Source organism: Colius striatus, chromosome 12 (genome assembly GCF_028858725.1).
Source record: "Colius striatus isolate bColStr4 chromosome 12, bColStr4.1.hap1, whole genome shotgun sequence".
NCBI classification, from domain to species: Eukaryota; Metazoa; Chordata; class Aves; order Coliiformes; family Coliidae; genus Colius; species Colius striatus.
In genome coordinates this window covers 16,076,293-16,097,523 of record NC_084770.1, presented here as the reverse complement: position 1 = coordinate 16,097,523, position 21,231 = coordinate 16,076,293, and the positions used below count along the sequence as shown (strand labels likewise).

Sequence of the window (21,231 nt, the reverse complement as noted above, 5' to 3'; positions counted from 1 at the left end):
ATTGCTTTACAGGGCAGGTGGTTTTGACAGATCAATTTGTATTTTCTCTTGCAGTGTTTTATCTGTATTCTTGGTAAATCACTGATTTTCATCAATATTCATAGAAAAATAATTTCTTATTCTGTTATTAAATAAATCTAATCAACACTCCAAATCTGACATATTCAAGGCAGATACAGGATCTATAGGTACCTACTTTTTTACAACAAACAACACTCTTAAACAACTTGAAATATTTCTGTTCACCTCTGTAGTATCTTTAGCTATATATAAAAAGAAAATATATTCTTTACAATTGTTATTTAATTCAATGTTCCAGGTTTTGTTATTAGAACTTGCATATTGCTTTAGCCCGACACATATTAATTAGATGTGAGGATAATCACCCAGCTGTCAATTCTTCATTTAATAATTTGCATGTATATAGATTTTAATTAAATGGCTTATAACAAGCTAAGTCATTTTATGAGACAGCAATAGAACACAGTAGTGCGGTGCTGATTTTATTGTATCTCAGCTGATCTGCTCAACCACTTTGATTACCTTTGCATAAATATCACATAGGAGGAGGCCAATTTCTAAAACACTTCCAAATGACAATATACTTGAAACACAATCTAATATAATTCAAAAGGCTTTCAGGATTCACTATTAATTTTTACTATTTTGGTCTGATTTCTCCTCAGACCACAAAGGAGCTAAGAAATATTTTGTATCCTTTCACTAATAAAGTGTCAGAACTCAGCCTAGGTAAACTGCTTTGATATCTCTTTCCTTTTTCTTTAACATCCCATCCAAGTTTTTATTCAAGAAAATCTTTCTAGAGTAATGAGTGAGTTTGATTAAATCTAGACTAAATACATCTTTTTCATAGGTTAAAATGTTGCAAGAATAAAAGTTGAGAATTAGTCAAACTAATATGTGCTTCCTGGTGAACCTGAACATGAGAGATCTGCTAGGACATGTGATTTTGATTACATCAGATTTGCCCTCAAGGGTAACGGACAATTTTTTTTTCTCTTAATAGATCAAGCAATTATAATTTAATAGCAGCTTGTAATTTTGTGCAAATAGTAACAAATCAAGAAATCACTTGACAAAAATGTACCATGATGAAAACTACAATTATTTCTGTCCAGTGAGGGATAATAAAGAATTTTCTTTACCTGCAGTATTTGAAGTTACAGGCCTTGCAACAGCTTCTGGTTTAGTTTCACAGAGAAAGTCATCAATGGAGGGGCTCAGAAGGGGTCTGCTTTCTTGTTGCTCATTCACCAGCTAGCAACAAAAAAATTCAGGGTCACAGAGTGTTGTTGGGTTGCAGAATTTAAAGAAATAAAACATATGCTCACAGTATCATGCTTTATTTTTGATTGTGAGAGAATAAAATATTACAATTCAAAGATGTACAAATAGCTCTGGGCTTCAAATAAAAAATTAGTCTCTTCTAGGGGCAAAATTATATTAAAGTTTTACAAATTGCACAAAAATAAAGCAGCAAGGTGATTCTCCCATAGTGATTATTGCATACTATTGCTTATAGGGCTAAAGTATACAAGGCCTGATGTAAATTCCTTCAAATCAATGGGTGAAGCTGGCTTTCCCTATCACCAGGAGACTAAACAGGTCTGTCTTTAGTATTTGCAAGGGGTCTTTTCTTTTTTTTCCACAAGTAACACAGAGATTCCACAGTACCATTTTGGCTAGCAAATATAGATTAGCCCATTAAACAATAACCCACTGAGACAGAAAACACTTCTCTGTGATACGAAGACACATGAATGACAGTGGATGGAGTCTGGTGAATGTATCAATTTCCTGTGTTAGTTTTTACTGTGTGAAGACTCATTATATCATTTTTATTTATGAGTAGTTTTCCCTTTTTATTGTAATTGCATGAATGCATTGGTGTGCCACCTGAAAGAAGTCTCTGTATTACAGGCTGTTTCATGTACTAGGGATTAAAAAGACAAAACAGTAAAACAGACTCAGAAATAAATGTCTCCTCTCTGCAATCTGTCTCTGATTGGAGGAGCAAGACCTAATCTGAGCTGGATGTCTGATGGCATGGCCTGCATTTCCTTTATATTTAATAATGTGGAAAAGTGTTTTCCCTCTGTCTGTTGTTTTCATCTGGAGCTATTCAACTGACTTTTATCCCTCCTGCTCTCTTCTCCCTCCCGTTGTTGAATTTTCCAAACTTGTTCTCGGATATATTTGGACTTGTGAATTTAGGATGCTAACTAACATGGACTAAAAATGATAAAACCTGGTATTTACACATCCTCATTTTGTATTTGTTAAGTACCGGCATTTAGCTACTCCAGTAGCAGGATTGCCTCTAAAGGTATTACAGCAAAACAGCTTAGGTTTGTTCAGTACTTGATTTCTCTAATACAAGGTTGCAACAAAATACTGGATCTATTGAAATAAAAAAGCCCACTATTTTGATGGATCAAACAACCAAGCTGGTACCTAATGCTAACTGTTTAATATGTGCACTGACTCATTTGCCCACGACCTTACAGTTTTGCATTGCAATATCAATTTACATGAGTAACATGGAAGACGGATGAGTGATTGCCTGCCCAATGGTGTGTAGCGCAATGTGCGAAAGTGGGCACTTGATTTAGAAATCTGGCAATGATACTGTCCCAAACTCTCATTCCACATATGCTAAATCCAGACTGCAGATGCACTTTCCAAGTGGCTTAATCATGTGGTTTTCTAACATTCTGAATTTATTGTCCAGATTGCTCGCTCATTCAACGCAAGTTACTTGATTTGGTAAATCTCAGCATTTGATTGGAAATTGCATTTATATCAGCTGCACACCTTTGATTCCCATTAATGGTGGCTCTGCAGGTTTATACTTTTACTGATATTTAAGACTTCGGAGGACTTTATTTTTCTGTTTATGATTTGGTGACAATCTTTCCTTATTTCTGTTGGTGAAAAGTGGATATCTAGTTAATTCTTATCCAAATTGCTGTTAATATTTGAAAAATCAAATTGGGATATCAGCAAAAATGCTTGAAGACATTTTCTTTTTTGCCTTTAGACATCCTGTTCTAGGAACTAGCATTAGTAACAGCTGCTGTACTTTTGCAAGAAGTTGCATATTCGGGTGAACATTGCATCCAGCAGAAAGACTGGCAAAGCCTCTGCATCAGCCGAATCTTCTATGATCTCTTCTGTGATAGCCTAACTGCATAAATGCACACCATTTGAAGAATATCAGGAGGGACAAAAAAAGTTCTATAGGAATTACTGTAAATGTAAAAACTTAAGAGGAAATATTCTGTTTCTGTATCTATGAGGGTATCAATAAGGTTCATTATCACCTAAGATGTCGATGGTTATTAAGTTTCCCATTACATTCCATGGAAAATTTTTTTAATAGGAAAGAATGGGGAAAGGAAGGAATGAAGGCAGGCAAGATCATTCACTGCAGACACTGAAGTTTAGAGAAACTGAAGACCAACTGGAAAGGCATGTTATTGTCCAAACCTGTTGTGAAGGTGAAAGGATAAACTCTGTGAAGGCCAGAAGTAGTGCTGAGAATCAGAGTTCTGGACAGGAAGGAGAGTGGAATCAACAAAGATATGATTTTCTCCAAGGTTCAACTGAAGTATGAAGTAGCAGATGTCTGGTGAATACTTTTTCTTTTCAAAGCTGGTTATCACACCCCCAGAAATTTATTATGTTGTTTGCATAAGGAAGACCTGCTCAGCAACAAGCCTTCATGAGCTTGATACCAGCTGTGTATTGTTCAAAGTCCCTTGATAAAGTTCTACCGGCAAACTGAAAGAAGACTGATGGTAATATCCACTTCATCAGTTTTGCCAGGAAGCACCAAGATATAATTTTTACTAAGTTGTAAAAAACAAAAAATGTTTGTGCTGCATTTGCGGCATTTTTGTTTAATGAAAAAACAAACATGTTCCTCTGACTCTCTTATTTTGTGGACATACACATTAAATTAATCAGAGATGGGCCACTCAGTCAGAGGAACAAAGAACAGACTTTACAGGGAGACTAAAACAGTTTGACTTGCTTAGGCAAACAAAAAGAAGTCTGAGTAGGAATATAATTATTATGTATGTATACATAAACGGAGAGTGGTTAGATGACATTGGAGGAGGAAAGTTACTTCAGTTATAGAGAAAGGCTTCACGACAACAAAGAAATCCATGAATAGATCTGGTCTGGGAATTAAAAGAATCTTTCTAATGATCACAGCAGTGAAGTATATGAATAGTATTTGTTTTTAGGGTAGAGGGACAAAAAGCCTACCTATTTAAAATAGCTTATGACAAATTTTCTATAAGGCTGTTTATGATCTGATTCTTTTTGAGAAGCGAACTGTGGCCCACAGGATCCTTCCTAGTTCTGTATCCTATGCTCCCATGACTAAGAACTGGAAGTTGTAGCAGTATCTTATTAAAAGAATTTTTCCTGTAAAAAACAATCTGCTTTCAACTGAAATATCTGGGTCAAAACAGATATCAAATACATGATCAAGTGTATTATATATATAGCAATAGAACATATTAGAAAAATATGGTTTTGATGTGAAGCAGATATTTCATGATGAATCAAAGCTTAAGAGGTTTAAGAATGCCATGAGATGCTGTTTTTGCTGTAGGTAAGCCAGTAGTGGGGTAAGTTTGTGACATTACTGTGTATGCAGTGTCACTCGGTAAAGCCCTCAGAGTCTCACACTTTAATTTTGCTGCCTCATATATTGTGCCAAATTTATCCCTATTTTGACTCTGCTCAAGTTTAATATTAGAGTTATATCAGGCATGAATTTGGAGTAGTGTTATAAAACATTCATGAGATGAAAACTATTATCTATATTAAAGTAATAATTTATGGTTCTCAAGCACCTTTCAGGGTAAATATCACAGAATGCTTTAAAACATTCATGAATCAATCCTTGCACCACCACCGAGCTGAGAAGTATTATCTCTATGTTACAGATGAGAGAAGCAAAGTGAGATTAAGAAAGCTGCCCAACATCACCCAGTGCTGGAGGAAGCAGTGCCGGGAGCAGGAGGCAGGCAGCCGGTGCTGCGCTGCCACACGGTATTTCTGTGTGCAATATTTGTACACCTGCCAAGTGGTGTAGACTCAGCCTGGGAAACTATTGATTTCTGAGTGGTAATTTAGACAGTGAAAGCCAGAAATTCTCATAACGTCTCTAAGAGCTTAATTTTTCCTTTATAAAACTCATTTTAATTACAAAAAAAGCCCCCACGCTCCTTTAACTGAAGGATATCTACTATCTGTGGAGAGAGATATTCCCTACTACTAATACGTGTGAAGAGACTCATCCATAGTATAAAATATTCCTTCTAAGTGAAAATTAATTTTCTGTGACTGACCTCTGCTTTTAGCACTACAAAAAAATGTTCCTTTTTCTCACTCAAGTAACGCTATTAGAATTTTTTGGCTGCAAAACACATATATGTGGTGCTTTTTGTTGCTCTTGGAAACATACTTGTGTCATCTGGTAGCTGGTGTCAACCCCAATGCTTAAATATAGCCAAAGAAGAATTATTTAGTGAAAAATCTGAGACAACACACAGAGGCTGAGTCAGGCAGGGGCAGTTGCTGTGCTGGAGGGCCCTGTCTGCCATATATCCCCACCATGCTCTGGGCTGCAGGGCTGCTCAGCCTGGGCTGAGGGCAATTACCTCATCTCAATTTTCTGTTCCTCGCCACCTGCCCCATCCTCAGCTGTCTGCATTTATTCAGCTGATGTACTTTATTAACTGCACCTGGGATCAAATTTTCCTTTCCTCAGAGCTTGGTTTTGGCTAGTGGTCTCCATGCTGCTCTTGGTCTACACCTTGTGTTGTAGTAAGAGAGTTCTGAAATACCTAGGGAGTAGCCTGATTTAAAATTTAAAAAACAAGAAAAGAAAAAGAGAGGGGCAGTTAACAGGGCTGGGTTGTGTAGAGTTTCCCCAGAGGAGCTTAACTGGGCCTTAAGGCGGCGGAAGCCGGAGCACACATGGTGCTCAGGGGAAGAGTGAGAGGATCAAGTTCTTACTGTGGGAGTGCTGGAGCATACTGAGGCTGTAAGTAAGGCACGGACCTGATATTTCATTCTATGTTCTCTCTTACTGCATTCCTGATCTTGATCTGTTTTCAGTCATAATGCTTGCTGTTTTGTTTCTTTTTTTTAATGTTAGTAGGGCACAATATAATGCTGGTCTTTATGATAAATTTTGTGGGAGCTAAATGGAGGGGTTCCAGTCAGGCATTGACAGCTAATTAGAATGTATGTTTTGAGCACATAGTGAACTAGTTCTCTTAAATTAAGTGCCTGAATTCTGTCCATTTTCAATAGGTAGAGATAAATGCCTAGAAAAGTAACTCCAAAGGGACATCCTGTCTGCCTAATTTAGGCTGCCCCTCAGCAGGCTCTCAAAGGCACCTAGCTTTCCCATTGGTGATATATGGAACTTATTTTAGAAGGACTGGTTCAAGAGGCAACTAAAATTTAAATGTAATTAGCTACCCAAGTTCATTGGATTTGATTCTACCCATTTTGTCACCTGAGGCTGATAGAATTACTCAAGGCACTAATGTAGGAAGCCCCAAACAGCAAAGGGGGTACACCTGCTGTACTGCCTGCTCAGTGTGTTTGGGCTGCTGACTACATCAGTGAAAGGATATGACCTAGAAAGCTTAGGGTGTGGTAATGAGCATGGGAGAAAGCAGGAACCTTTTAACTTGGATGGAAATTTAACATGGGGGAAGTTGTATTTTTGAACTTGACTGACAAAATTGGGTGAGGCTAGACAAAGAGGTGAATTAGTTAGATGATTTTGTTAGTCTGAAAGTGTTATACTGGTATTTTTATTTAGCCAGAGGCATTTACTAAGGCATCAACTAACTTTTAATCAGTAATTATTTGTATAATACAAAGCAATGGCTTCTTGACAGTTCTGTGTGCTCTGTGCACACATCTGTCACATTGTGATCTTTGGTGAATTGAATAAGTGAATTAATTTATACTAATTAGCTACTTCTACAAACTGATAAATGGGAATCACAACTAGAAACTGAGGCTATTGTTCTCTAGAGCATAACTGGAAGGACTATCCTGACAGTTGTGTCTTCAAATCATTATCTTGGCAGGATATGAACTGGAAGACCTCCTTTTCTGCTTGATGAAGGAGGTTTAGAAAGAGAATTCCTGACAAAAATCACTGGTCTTGTGCTAAAAGCTCAAATTATATGAGTTATGTTTTTCTTCACTCACTTTTCTGCAAGTTTATAAATCTTTCACAATCAAAATTACCACCTCACTTTATTTACTGTTATATATTAATGGTGACCTCTGCTTGACTTTTTGCATCATCCTTGTTCCAGGGTGATGCTAATTTCTTCTCTTCTTCTATGTCCTAACAAAACTGACATGCCAGACAAATGTTTGTTTTTCACAAGAGTAGAGAATCAATTAATAAGGCACAAAGTATAACTGACTTACACTTAACATGATTAGTGGGAAGCTCTAAAACTGAGGCAAACTCATTCCACCCTCCTGCAAAGAGTACTTTCATGTTGCCACCTCTCTGAAGACTAGTCTTGCTCAGCAGGTGATAAGTGGTACTCTGTTGCTAAGTAGCAGGAAGTGTGCGGAACGGTCTCTGAAACAGAGGTGATAATATCTTCCCTGAAATCACACAAGCTAAGTGACCCTCAGGGACTCAATGCAAAACAGCTGAGAGAGGGCTTGTGTGAAGTCAGATAAGCTGTGATAGGATTACTAGACACACACTGCTGGATATTTAAATTCATAGGCCAGTTGTGTTGTTAAAAACCCTGGCTTGTGTTGGTTTAAGTTATCATTGGTAAATGATAACATGCTTACGCTGTGTCTTCATAAACAGCAGTTGCATTGCCTGGTGATAACACTTCTGTGATCACTGTCACAGCAGCATCCTGTGTTCCTAACTGCTGTATGAGTTATGGTGTATTGTTGCACACTGGAAAGAAATATTTTGCTGTTTGCCATCTCTTTCTCTGTGCTCCTCTTTGTCTAAAGAAAACAAAACATGGGAGTTGTAGTTGTATCCTTCTCCTACATTTTGGCCTCGCTCCAACAAAGCAATTCAGTGTGTTCTGCAAAACTCAAGGTTAAGCATGCACTTAACAGTCTTGCTGGATCAGAGCCATGGGAAAAAGGGAGGAAAGTTGCTCTTGTCATATTTTGACAGTAACTGACAATTTGGCCTTTGCTAGTCATATAAAAATGTGATTTACTGTAACTCTGTCTGTTGCATTAACTGCATGCTCTGTGCACTTTTAGAGGAAGCTGGTTACGAAAATGGAGTGCCTCCCTTTCCTGGATGTTAGATTGATTTATTTACATTCCCTCTCTTTGCTGTGCCTTGTCTTTGTGGTGTTACCTTGCTATTTATGTTTTAGCCTCTCTCTTTCCCCATATAACCATCTGAACTGGAGGAAAAATGTGCAATGGTGACCAAAGACAAAACTAACTCATCCGAGATGTTTAGAGATCCTTGTAGTAATGTAGTCACTAAAAAATTACAAAATATTCCTTTAAAGAAATGGTTTCTTCATGTTAGTTTATGGAAATACCTAGTCTGTACTCCAAAAATGACCTGCTTGTTAACTGAAGGATTAACAAACTTGACGTGCAAGTTAAATAAATGTAGGTTAGGAAGATCTTGCAGAACAGGAAAGCTACAGAATCTGAAGTTATTTGTTGAGAAAGCTCTGAAGAAACCTAGGGGAGGAGACACAAGTGTCGTGACAGTATCTACAAGGAACAAATAGTAGCTCTAATTCTGGTTTCTGTGTCATTCATTCATTGTTTTTACTTTTTGTATTTTAACTCCAACTGAAGAGAGTCTGACATTGAGAAACAGAGTTCTCAAATGCTTTTCAATAAGGTGCAGAGGAAAGAAACTAGAGGAGGCCTGATTCACTCACATTGCAGGTATTACATTTGTACTCTTGCAGCATCACAGGGAGCAACTATGGTCATGCTTACAAAATATTAGAAAATGATTTAATCTTTTTCCTGAGCTGAAAGTAAAGGTGACTGCCAGCAAATGGAGCTGAGCTGAGTGTACAAATTATTGTGGACCACAAGTGACCCACACAAGTTCAAGAGTTTCAGCAGTAGTGGATTGTATACAGCCTTGTGCAGTATTCTGAGTATGGTACATAATCAAATGTTAATTTAGGTGAAAGATGCACAGCTGCTGCTTTTCTAAGACCAAATCTTCATGTTATTGCAGTATGAAGACCATAAAGATGATGATGAGAGAACTATTAATGGAAATATCACAGCTTGTCACACAATCTAATTTTTTTGAAGCTTATGCCATTTCTGCTGATCTTCAGTTGTGTCTTTTGTTCATTTCCTGTGCAACAAAGCTCATCTTTTGCTGTACCTTTGCATACAGGTTGTAATTACTTTGAAGTCACACAGAATTTTCTTGTCCTTTCTATGATTTTTTCTTCAAAGCAGCGTTCTATATATATGGCATATCCAGAATAAGCTGTAGTTCTGGATGCATTACCTGTGGACAGTCATAGGAACCAAGTCATAATTTCTTGTCAAGTTATACAGCCTTTCCCTGTAATGATCTGTCATGGTGTGTGTTTGCTTTGACATATATTTGCAGATTGAAAAGCTTGAGACTCAAAAGCTGGTTGTGAAATTTTTTTTGGACTTGCAAATCCTTAGAGCAGTTTCACTGTACAAATAGCAATCAAATATAAAACAACCTCAGGACACAGCTTGCAACTCTTTAACAGGTATGGTTGTACTTAGAGTATTCATGAATGAAGAACTAAGAGTTTGAAAAATAATTCCTATATAAATAATTTAGATTAAAAAGTGAGTTGAACTGGCATATTATTTGCAGCAAATGTTTGTACAAATCTTTCCGTGCTTATGGAGTAGTAAGACATTTTAAAATGTATGAAACTATAGGGGTTTTGTATTTTATGAAAAAATGACACCATCAATTCCCATGGTAATTTCAAATGAAAAACATTACTTCATGGGGAAAAAGTATTTAATTTGTGTGACAGATAAATCTGTATAACTTTAGGCAGGCAGCGAGTTTAAGCATATTGTCAAGGCAACTTTATTATACCCATGAGACTATTTCTGCTGAAATTATGCATACGACCCTGAGAGCAATAACAGTGTTGAATGATATTTAACTTTGGGGTAAAGAACCAACTAATATTTGTACCGCTAAGCAGGCATTTCTGCATCTTGTATTTCTTCTTTAGTCTTATTGTATTTACCCCCTTTTAATAATAGATGGCAGTTACCAGTAGGACTTAAGAAGCATTCCCTGCTAAACTGCTCGAAACTTTGTAGTATCTCAAATCTGTCTTGTTTGAATTGTACAAAACCCGCTACTGCTAAGTTTATGGTGAATGCCTTAAAAAGACCATAAAAATATGATCTTGGGTCTTGTCCTCCTAAGATTAGTGAGTAAATCACCACTGTTCTTGGAGAGTGGATTGTGAATTATTGTAGTTCAAACTTAATTATTGTCATTATTGAAAACTAGTATGATTTTTGCCTTTTTTAAATGTTAATGTATCTCAGTTAGTTAAAGTGGAGTTAACTCTGGTTTAGATTGGTATAAAAGAGAAGAGAAGCTAATTACATTCATTATAAGTTTCCAGCATTCTGTTATAATATTATTTAGTAAACATTTATGGAGTGGGCTGTAAGTCAATGCAAGTCTAAGTAGTTTAGAATAAACTTGATTGATTCAGATCAGACTGTTAACTTTTATATGGAAAACTGTGATTATGTAATTAAATTCATGTAGTGAGTCCTTGATACACACCAAAATCTACTAATGACACTGGGAGCCAAATGTTAGCTATCTTTCCTCTGTTTTCTTTTTTTCAAATTGAACAGAAGCATCCTTAAGATGTCTCAGAGTTCTAACAAAACAAAAACCCCAAGTGACCAAGCAAGCTAACCCCAAAAGAAAAACAAACACACACTGCCTCTATAACCCACACCTCCCCCTCTCAAAAAAAACCCCCAGTGGAATTTAGGCAGTGGAAATGTTTTGAGTATTTTACTAATAAGCTCTTGAGCAAATAGAACTATGCTTGGATCAACTAATGGCATGCAAATGAAGCTCACTTATATTTTAAAATGTTCCCACTGTGAATACTAGTACCTCATACAGAGACTATAAGCATAAAAAGTCTTAAGCATCTGGTGGAATTAATTGGGATGTAGTCATGAAACATCTTTTTTGACAGCTTGTATGTTGTAGCCTGAATTTTTCATGGGATAGGATGAATTTCAACGTGCTTCTTACTGTAAATTCCACTTTTTTCCCTTTCCATTTCAAATTACATTTTCTGTAGGTTAACTTTTAAAATGATACGCAGTCAATATTAAAATTGTACTCTGAGTAATGTCTGTGTAGTCCATGTAAATTCTAGGTAGGCAGCTGCCATATTTTTGAATTACAAGCAGAAGTGGGCATAGCTTTCAACATATACTTGATGTTTCTTATTCCCATTGGTGAGTTTTTCATGGGCTACATTTTCTGTTCTATATAATAACAGAGTGACCGTGCAACACAATCGTCTTGGATACGAACTGCCTCCTGCAGGTCTGTCTTCTGTCTGTTGTCTTTGTAGGGACCCTACTATCACCAGCTTTCCAATTTCTGTACTCTAATGAAGAACCAAAATTAGTTGTGATGAATCTGGGACAAATAACTTTTGTGATACTGTGCGATTTGTTTGTTTAAAATCAGGCTTACAAGGCATTTAAGCATGCACCTTTTTACTGTTCAATAAAGCAGTAAATCAGATTTTAAAGCGTAAGTGTGAATCGAAGTACTTTATTGAATCAGATCCTTTGAAGTTCTCTGACCTGTAGTAAATTGGGAATTTCATAGCTGACTGTACAATTAAGCTTTGACTCTGAGGGATAGTTAGGTTTAGATTTCTCTTTAGAAAGTAATTCTGAAGCGAACTTTTTCTTCTCCTGACAAATTCAAAGAAGCTGTGAAAAGATTAAACAAAAAAATTTATTTTGGAATTCAAATCAAGCTCTCAAGCATGATATTTTTTGATTTCTTTCTCTGATTTCACTTAGAAGTGTATTGGTTCATAGCTTAACTCTCAGTTAATCTTTGAACCTTCAGCAAAGCTTTCACTTTTTCTAGGTTCTATTAATATAAAAAAATATTTTTTCTAGTCTCTTCTGGATCCTCTCTAAAAAGATGGAGACAGCAGCATGGTATAGAATTATGTTCTACAAAATTCCATTAGTACTGATAGCTCGCTGTCTGTTGATGCTTGGAGTATTAAATTTTGCAGGTACTGAATGCTTTCTCACACCAATAAAGTGACTTTCAATGAAAGTAATTGAGACAATCATTAAAAAAATTAGATACCAAAAAGCCTATTCAATTGCCAAGAATATTCCTCTGCTTATTGTATTATACTCGATACTGATGGAATGATGATCAAGATTCCCAATTGCCATATATTGGCATAACGCCACTGGAGTCTGCAGTACATTTTACTTTCATGTTATTTGAAGATTTGCCTCCAGATCTGATGATTTAAAATAATCTGTGAGTTGAAAACGTCATTAAAATTTAACTCTCAGTATTTATGTCAACAAATAAGTGTCATATTTTACAAGGAGGGCTTTGCTAGGAGCGTAACAAGAAAGTGTGTACATTTATCTGACTTGTTCTGTGTTGGATATGTTTTTAACATCTTCCAGAGAAGAGACCTCCCTTAAAATATAAATTCAGGGGCTTCTGTACATTATAATGAACTAACTATCTCAAAATGAGGATTTATAGTATCTTTGTGCGTCAGATTTCACTTAGGCTTTCTGTGGAGGCTGCTTCCACACTCAGACATGATTAATTCACCATTTGTCAAGGATTTATCTTTTCTTACTCCTTTAGAAAAGCCAGTACTCCTCTGTCTGGGCTTGACCTTTGTATTTTACTTTCCGGTTTCTTGCTTAGTTGCAGGGATGGAGCAACGTAGGTACCTAAATAAATAATTACTACTTAAGATATACATGTGCCCATACTGGGTTAGGTGCTGATAACTTTGGAAAGACCAGGCCTTAGTTACTGTTTTGTAGCCAATTTGGAACTTGAGTGTTTCACCCTGTGAGCAGGAACCACATCCATCTGTTTCACCATGTAAAGAGCAGAGACATACTGATGGCAATGGCTAAACGTGTATCGGAACATAGCAGTGTGTTATTCTGAATGAATGGTCTCAATGAGAGGTTTGCATGGGCACACTCGAGAGACAGCATCTCAAAACAACATTACAGCCAGACACACAGGATACAGATGATGCATGCAGTATGATCATATAACTGCACGTCACACATACATGATGCAGAGATGGCTATGGAAAATACTCACTTTTTCACTTGTTTCTGCTTCCTTTTGGCTTCTGCACCCCTTTGGTGCATAACAGGGAAGTAGGTATTTGTGTTTAGTGTAAGAAATTACACTGACTCACAGAGACAAACATTTGACTCATAAATTGTAGACTACTACTGAGGAGACTGATAGACAACTACTATAAATGGTGCATTAAACACTGCATGAACCCAGGCTGAACTCCTGGCCCTGTTGAAGCCGATAGAAAATTTGCACTTTTTGAGTGCTGAGTGGATAAGAGGGGGAGGCAGCATTTTATGTTGGTTTCTGATTGTTAATTGCTTAGTGGAAAACTAGAAATGATATATTAAAGTGAGCATCCTTTTCCTTTATGCAACTACTTCATAGACATTAGGGTTTACCACAAACAAAATATATGTGCTCAACTGGGGCTGAGGAGGAGATTGCCAGACCTGGTTTCCAAAGTAGAGGATGATATTTCTATAACGTGCATCTGTGATGCTCTGTAAGAGAAGTATGTGCTGTGCCTGTGTGCATCTTTAATACTTTAAAGAAGTATTGTAGCTGGTATCCTAAAATGTGAAAGGAATTAAACAGGAGTATGGATTTTGCTATCACATAAGAGCAGTTACATCGTGATATTACCTCAATAAACATCCTGGTGACGAGGAACAACTTGTGTGCACTATATATCAAAGGTAAACTAAATATACTTGCTTGGGGAATGAATTAATGTGTGTGAGTTGACAGGAAGGAATAATATCCATTCTTGCAGTGAGATAGAAGTACTGTATTTTACAGTAGTATACAATCACTCTCTTCAAGAAACTACCTAAGGTTCAATGGCTACTCGAAGGTATAAACTTCAGTATGACGATCTTTCATCCCTCCTTCAACTGAAGTTGTAGAAATGAAAGCAATGAGGTATGCAAACTAACATGTTGTGATCTGGACCAAGGGTAAAATCGCAGTGGGAGCTTAGGGATAGGATCTGAGATATTGCAAATGATACTGCTGTGAAGTGGTTGTTTCTTGTTTTGTATATGCATTGAATATTTTGTGTATACATTGCAAATTAATATTTGTGGTGTGAAATATTGATGGCATGAATTATAATTGGAATTTCCAATTGGTTTTAAATAACTTTCTGGTTACTGACATATGCTGCACTTTCTACAGATCTCTTTATTTGGGGAAAAAATGTGGTTATGTTTAAGTCGTCATGCCAAAACATCTAAACCCCCCAGCAATTACGTTATTTACCCCATACTGTTTGGGAACCTCATGTCAGTGGGGGAACGTGGTGATGCTAGTGTGAGATGCTCTGGCAGATGGGTTCAGCCAGCAGCACTACAGCTGAGTTTGCTCGGAGGGGAAGCCAGGGCACGGGTGAGGCTCCCCTCGGGCTGTATGTGCCGTGTTTCGCGTGGGACTTGTCTATCTCCCGTGCGCCACATCCGTGCCTCCTCAGAGCCCCGCGCTCCGCCCACCTGTGATGTCATAGTAAGGAGGGGCTTTTCTTCTGCAGACTCCTCCCTCGGAATCTCCTTCATCACCATGGCAACAGCCTTATCTGCCGCCCTAGAGCCTTTCCCCTACAACAGCGAAATCAACAATGGCGCGAGTCAGCAGCGAGCCTGGCAACAACCGCTTCCCAAAAACACACCCCAGAACCATCCAGTCATTAAACTGACGGCGTTTACGGCTGGAAGCAAAGCTTGGTTGAAAGCAGAAAACATAAACACCGTTTAAAAAAACCCCAGTAATAACAGTAAATGATGTGTGAACCCCTTAGTTACCGATGCACTTGGGGTCTAGCTGTATTCCTGCGACTCTCTTAGAGTTGCCCCAATGAAGTCAACGGCAATATGGCACAGCCTTGCTGGTGCGAGACTGTCTTTAAATAGCCCAGTGCAAACAGAAGGGTTTGGACAGGATCTCCATAGGATTAAGGTCTGGAGGATCAGCCTCTTGGCATAATTTTAGTTGCCCAAAAGGTTACATCTAAAATAGCAGTGTTTTGCTTAAAAATAGTGTCAAGCTGGTTTTCAAATAAAGCACAGATTTTTGTAGCTCACTGAGGCAAACTCTCTCTGAACTTTTAGTATATAACCTGTAGGGCTGCACCTGCAGTTTCTTATAGCTCTAGTAACATTTTTTAAAGCAATTTACATCATATAAACAGTCTTGGGTTTTTTGCCAACAAAATAAGTGGAGCCAAATTCTGCCATCACAGACACTGCTAAAATTCTCCCCAAAGTGGTCATTGTTATTGAACTTACTGTAAGGAGTTTTTTAAGCTTCATTTTTCTTAGAAGTCACTTAAGATGTTGTAAATATACAAGACAAAAGTAAAGTAATTTAATATTATTCAATATTTTAGCCAAACAAAAAATGCACTGCCGTTATGTGGCACCCATTCTTTGAAGCCATACTCTTTATTTGAAAAGGATATTTATCATCTTGAATTCTCACAGATTTCTGTGTTTTGATCTCTTATAATCTTGCAATTGACAGAGAAAATCTGAATGTACACATAAAGCATAGCAGCAGGACTGCGTTATGCTAGTAACCCTGGGCACGTCCTTACTATTGTACTTGAAAAGCTTCCATTGATTTCCATGGAAGCTTTAGCTGTGCGGAGACTGCAGGATCTGGCTCCATAAAAGCAGTATCTTACATTAGGTTTAAACATATTTAAATATTTAGAAGTTTATTAGTAGAAAAGATTCTTTAGTACCACATCATATATCGAATTGCTTTCACTAGCACCGTGTTCCATGTCCAAAACAAACCCGCTATTGCTTATACTGAACTACAGGTTCTTTCAGGAACATTTCACCAGTTGCAGATAAAAACATTACATACTATTGCATTTTTTAAACAGCTTTTTTTTTAACCATCAGGGCAATCTTAGGTTAGCTTGCTTGTGCAACACATCACAGTTACCCTACAGAGTTCTTTGCATGCTGCAAGAAATTCTCAGAGCAGAAGTGTCATAAATGATAAGCATGCTGGATTTGTGATGCCTTTGATATCCAAAGAACTGCAAAGTAATTGTAAAATTAAATATATCGAATTCAATGAGAATTACTTCTAATTAGTAAGCATATCAAAGGTTCTTGGCCAATTCCATATTTATTTGTGATTCATATGACATATCCCAGGCCTATGAAGCTTGTTTCTAGTATGGCACATGGTGCTATCATTAGGTAGCACCAGTAACATGCTATTGATCTTTATGAAATGTAGTCTTTTTGTGCTGAGTGCTAGAACAAAATAGTTTATCATCTAGAAAGGATGCATTTGAAAGCATGCAGTGCTTTTTATTTCTTGCAGAGTAAAAACCCACCAAAGCAAAGGTCAGGTCACTTTTTTGAAGAGAGAGCCACTTTTTCTTCAAGGTTTCACCTACTGCCTGAAAAGAGTCATGATACTCATATTAGTGCCTGCTGTTAACCTTTCATAAACATAACTCTGCAAAACCCTGGATGTGGTTGGTACCATATCTAAAATCTGTCTCATCAGTTTAAAGTGGCTAGAGTACAATGTAGAATAACAACCTGATAAATACCTTTGTGCTAATTTTTAAGAGCATTTATATTTGCTAGTCAGAGCAAGTGGTTTGATACTTTTTTTATCATCTTTTAGCTTTCCTAAAAGGCTACATGTAAGCCAGGTTGATTTACTTCTGGCTACTCAGCCTGTGGTGTGAAAAACATTCTTCTGAAACTAGAAGTTACTAGGCAATTTCCAGCATACCAAAGAGAAAGACACTGCAGTGAAATAGCTTAAAATCTCAGAATCTGATGGAGAAATACACAAGTGATCAATTCACTGGAAAATCCTTTAAAAAAAGAAAAATCTGGTGACCAGAAATGGATTTTGTCATCCAATGTAAAGTATGTAAGCTTGAAAGTTTTGATCTCTGAATACACTGTAGTGAATGCTATATATTCAGTCCTTGCCTGTAAAATTAGACACAAGAATTAGAGAGGAATATAACCAGTTTTTCTGTGACCAGGATAACTCTGTTACTGTTGTGCACTGAAGCTGAAAGAATAATTACTAGTATATTTATTACAATAACCATTGGAGGATTACTCCTCCTTTTTTTTTTAAAGTGCTATTTATTTGTCCTCCTTCAATATTAAGTGTTGTTTCTTATCATTTTGGGTTGTTGTATGTATTTACCTGTTACAATACCTTATCACTCAAATCCTGTAATTCTGTAACAGCTAATTTTACACTTGCCAGGTCTTTAAAATGATCAGTTTATTGATAGCACAGAATTGCAAGGCAAGTTATTGTCTGATGTGTTTGTCTGCAATACACAGGTGGAAAAAATTGTGATGCAGAGCATGACAACCTATGTGCAATTCAAGACAAACACAAATTGTTGAAGGAAAAATATATTACTTGTTTGTGGAATGTGCTGCTTTAAAAAAAAAAAAAAAAAGAGAAACACACCAGTATTTCATTATTTGATACACTTAAAATGGAATGGTTCCTTTAGGTGATGTCTCCAGAGCAAAATAAGGAGCAGAGGTCAGGAAATTCCTATGATGCTACATATTTATAACATAAATGGGTTAAAAACTTAGTAATGATTTCTCTAGGCTTAAACTTTGAGGTCAGATAATGGATAGTGATTGATATTTCCAAAGCAGTATGTTGATTTGCCAGGATTTTGGAAGGAAATAGTCTCTTTTTTTTTTTTAAACTGGTGTTTCCAACTAGTTCTAAATTACATTTTTTGCAAATCTCACTTCTTAGATGTGGCACTTACTACTGAGTATTATTTAAACAACTGTAAGATCATATTAACATATTAAATTTCTGGGACAGCATACAGTATTTTGTTCTGGTTGTTTTTTAATATCAGTGCTGCTGCATATAGCTTTGTAATGATGCTCATCTGTGATAAAGCTTTTCTTCTTTAAATACATGGGACTAATGGATCACCCTCAAGTCACGATTGGAAGATCACTTGGAATGAGTGGTCATACGTGAAATACTACTTTTTGGTGAAGTTCTATATAGTTCTGCAATTCTTTTCTTCATAATAGTTGTTTGCAAATTTGTTCTTGTCTATGAAAAGCCAAAGGCCGGTGCCTTGTAAATATCGACCATTTTGACAACAGTATTTAAATGGTAATGTTTAATTTAAAAACTTTGTCATCTTCTATGCCATAAAAGGATTTCATCTGAATTTGTAACATCCTTAGAAGTTTGCTTGTGACAAATATTTAAGGAACTTGAGTCCCAAATTCACCTTTCAGGAATATGAATACCACTCATGAGAAAGTGAATAGAAATAAATTGATTAATATTATTTTTAAATATAAATATATATACACACACAGGGAGAAAGAAATTGTGCCTTTCTGTAAAGCTGTGCTGTTCTGTTTATTTTCCAAAGGTCTTACTAAGCTGTTTCAGCTTTACTTGACACACTAATGCACTGCTATTCACTAAGCTATTGGAAATCATCTCAACATGGGCAGGTTTCAATTTGAGCTTTTGTAAAACTGAAGTTTTAACACAGCTTGACTTGTAAAGAAATTTGACAGGAAAAAGTGATATACAGACACTGCTAGTACACGTACGATATGATCACTGATTTCATGTGGCATCTCTCCTTTCTAGTTGAGAAGAAACAGAGTAACAACTCATTGTATTTATGAGTATAGTGACAAAAAAAGTGACCAACTATCCTAACTTTTCGCTTTGGACTACTGAATTAAATTGTGTATAAAAACAAAAACCCCAACTAGTTTTCAGTCCAGAATATCTTGAGGTACTGGTTTGCACTTTTGGTATCTTTAGTAAGTTGGGAAGGAGTTTTATGAAGCAAACTTTATGAAAGCTGTATTAATGGTAACTTTAAGTTATGGTAGTTGTAGTCCTTCAATGTTAGGAGAAGAACAGATAGAGCTACTGTATGTGTTGAACTTTGGATGCTTGGCTGCTGTCCAGAGCCCCAGGTAGCTGATGTATTGGACTTACAGTACCAATTAAGCAGCCTATTTGCAATGGCTTGATGCACAACTCTGTGCTTTGTGCCATTTAAAAATAAAAATGAGGAGACCAACTTGGCTTTACTGTTTAAAATTATGCAGAGCTGATATTTTTACCTCCCAAAAGGAGCACACAGAGCTATGCAATGGGAATTGTAGTGTCCACAATATGACCGTGAGCTCTTGATTTCACATGAGATTTGTGTTTATTAGTTTGTATTTTTCTCTTATCAGGATTTTCTCTTCATGTTTTCTCCATATGTCTGTCTTTTCATCATCTATGCTTTTCTACAGTTTTCTAATGGTGTTATAACTTGCATCTTATGTATCATTAAAAATAATGAGAAACCATATGGTGAGGCAGTTTTATGAACCAATACAGGATGGATATTTAAACAGAAAACTCCATTTCATCAAAGCTCCTGGTATTGCTTTATTATGAGATTAACAAAATGAAGTATATATCTAAGACATATGGGAACATTATTCCTTTACACAGTGCTCAGTTGACTGTGGTGTGGAGACACGTGAACAATCTATATGTCCTGAACTGGAAGCAGTATTGTCTAGGTAGACCAACTTTCAGTACCTGAGATAGTATTTCCATATTGTACTTGCATCCTTTGAAACCTCTTATGAAGCTTTCTTTTAGTTATGGACAAACCTCTCTTGACTCATGACCTTCATTCTTATGCAATTATGATGAAATACAGATAGAGTTGGCTACAGAGAAGCAACTGGGTGTAGGAAGGCTGCCTAAAAAGTATTTTGCAGTAAAGCAGCTAAAGCCATATTGTCTGAGTTCAAAGTGTATTACTCATCTTTCATGCCTTTCTTTTTCTGTTCTTATGTTGATGGAATAACAGATTTCAGTATTAATATGGGAAGGCTTTTTACTGCATACAAGAAAATCGGCGAAGAAAGAGGTAGTGGCTGATAAGAAGTAATCTGCACAAACATTTGCATTTAACTTCATTGGTTGTGTCTTATGTCCATTTAAGTGCCAATACTGTGATTAAATTGCATTCCAGTTTCAGAAGTATTTGCATTGAAGTGATATTGTTAGGTTTTCTGTTTATTGACCATCTGTAACTGTTGCATTATGTGTACTCCCTTTAGAAGTTGTCTGGTTTGATGCCTACAGATTCATTCTGAAAGCCAAATGGGACTGCTTCCAAAGCATCTCTGGTGAAAGCTCTGCAAGACTCGTTTCAGTCTTGAGAACTTATGCAAAGTTATTGCACTTAGTGCACCTGAACCCATATTATGACTGGAAATCCAATTCTGCAATTTTAACTCATTCTCTATAAACTAGTATGCTTCCTGTAGATAAATAAGAGGGAGATGCAATGAAACTAGGATGATTTTCTTCCTTTTAAGTGAAAAAGGTTTATTTGGAATATACATAGGGAGTGTATCTTTTGAGTGAGATAACTCTTCTGTTCAAACAATTTTGACCTAACTGTAAATAGTGAATCCAGCCTGTAATACAGAGCAAGGCTGGTAAGAAGAGTGAGGTCTGGGACAGAACTAACTACTTAAAGGTTGTTTAAGGTTCTAGTCCTTTTATGGTCGAGTTATATAATATAGCTGCTTGTGATAGGAGACTTGGATGAGATTTTTTGCAGCTCTTTCTTTCTATGTAAACTTCTTTCATAAGACCATTGTGAATATGTAGAAACCAATTTTTAGCACTTCTTTGATTGATTTCTTGATAATTTGCAAATGTATTATCAAAGGAGGCAATCTTTTGACTGCACAATGGTATTTAACACA

At 36.6% G+C, this 21,231-nt stretch overlaps 1 protein-coding gene across 3 annotated transcripts in view; it reads right to left on the bottom strand.

The window, feature by feature from the left end:
• Nucleotides 1-15,030, bottom strand: part of PEX5L (peroxisomal biogenesis factor 5 like) — a 37,417-nt gene extending 22,387 nt beyond the window's left edge. For 2 of the 3 annotated variants that reach the window (XM_010197711.2, XM_010197712.2), the window contains exons 1-2: nt 14,926-15,030; nt 1,167-1,278 (exon numbers count right to left, since the gene is read on the bottom strand). In XM_010197711.2, the coding sequence (XP_010196013.1) occupies nt 1,167-1,278; nt 14,926-14,994 (181 nt within the window). In that variant the 5' untranslated portion in view covers nt 14,995-15,030. Of the gene's footprint in view, nt 1-1,166; nt 1,279-13,453; nt 13,493-14,925 lie in introns of all 3 variants that reach the window. The other variant, XM_062005503.1, reaches the window with a different exon arrangement.
• Nucleotides 15,031-21,231: the final 6,201 nt, after the last annotated feature.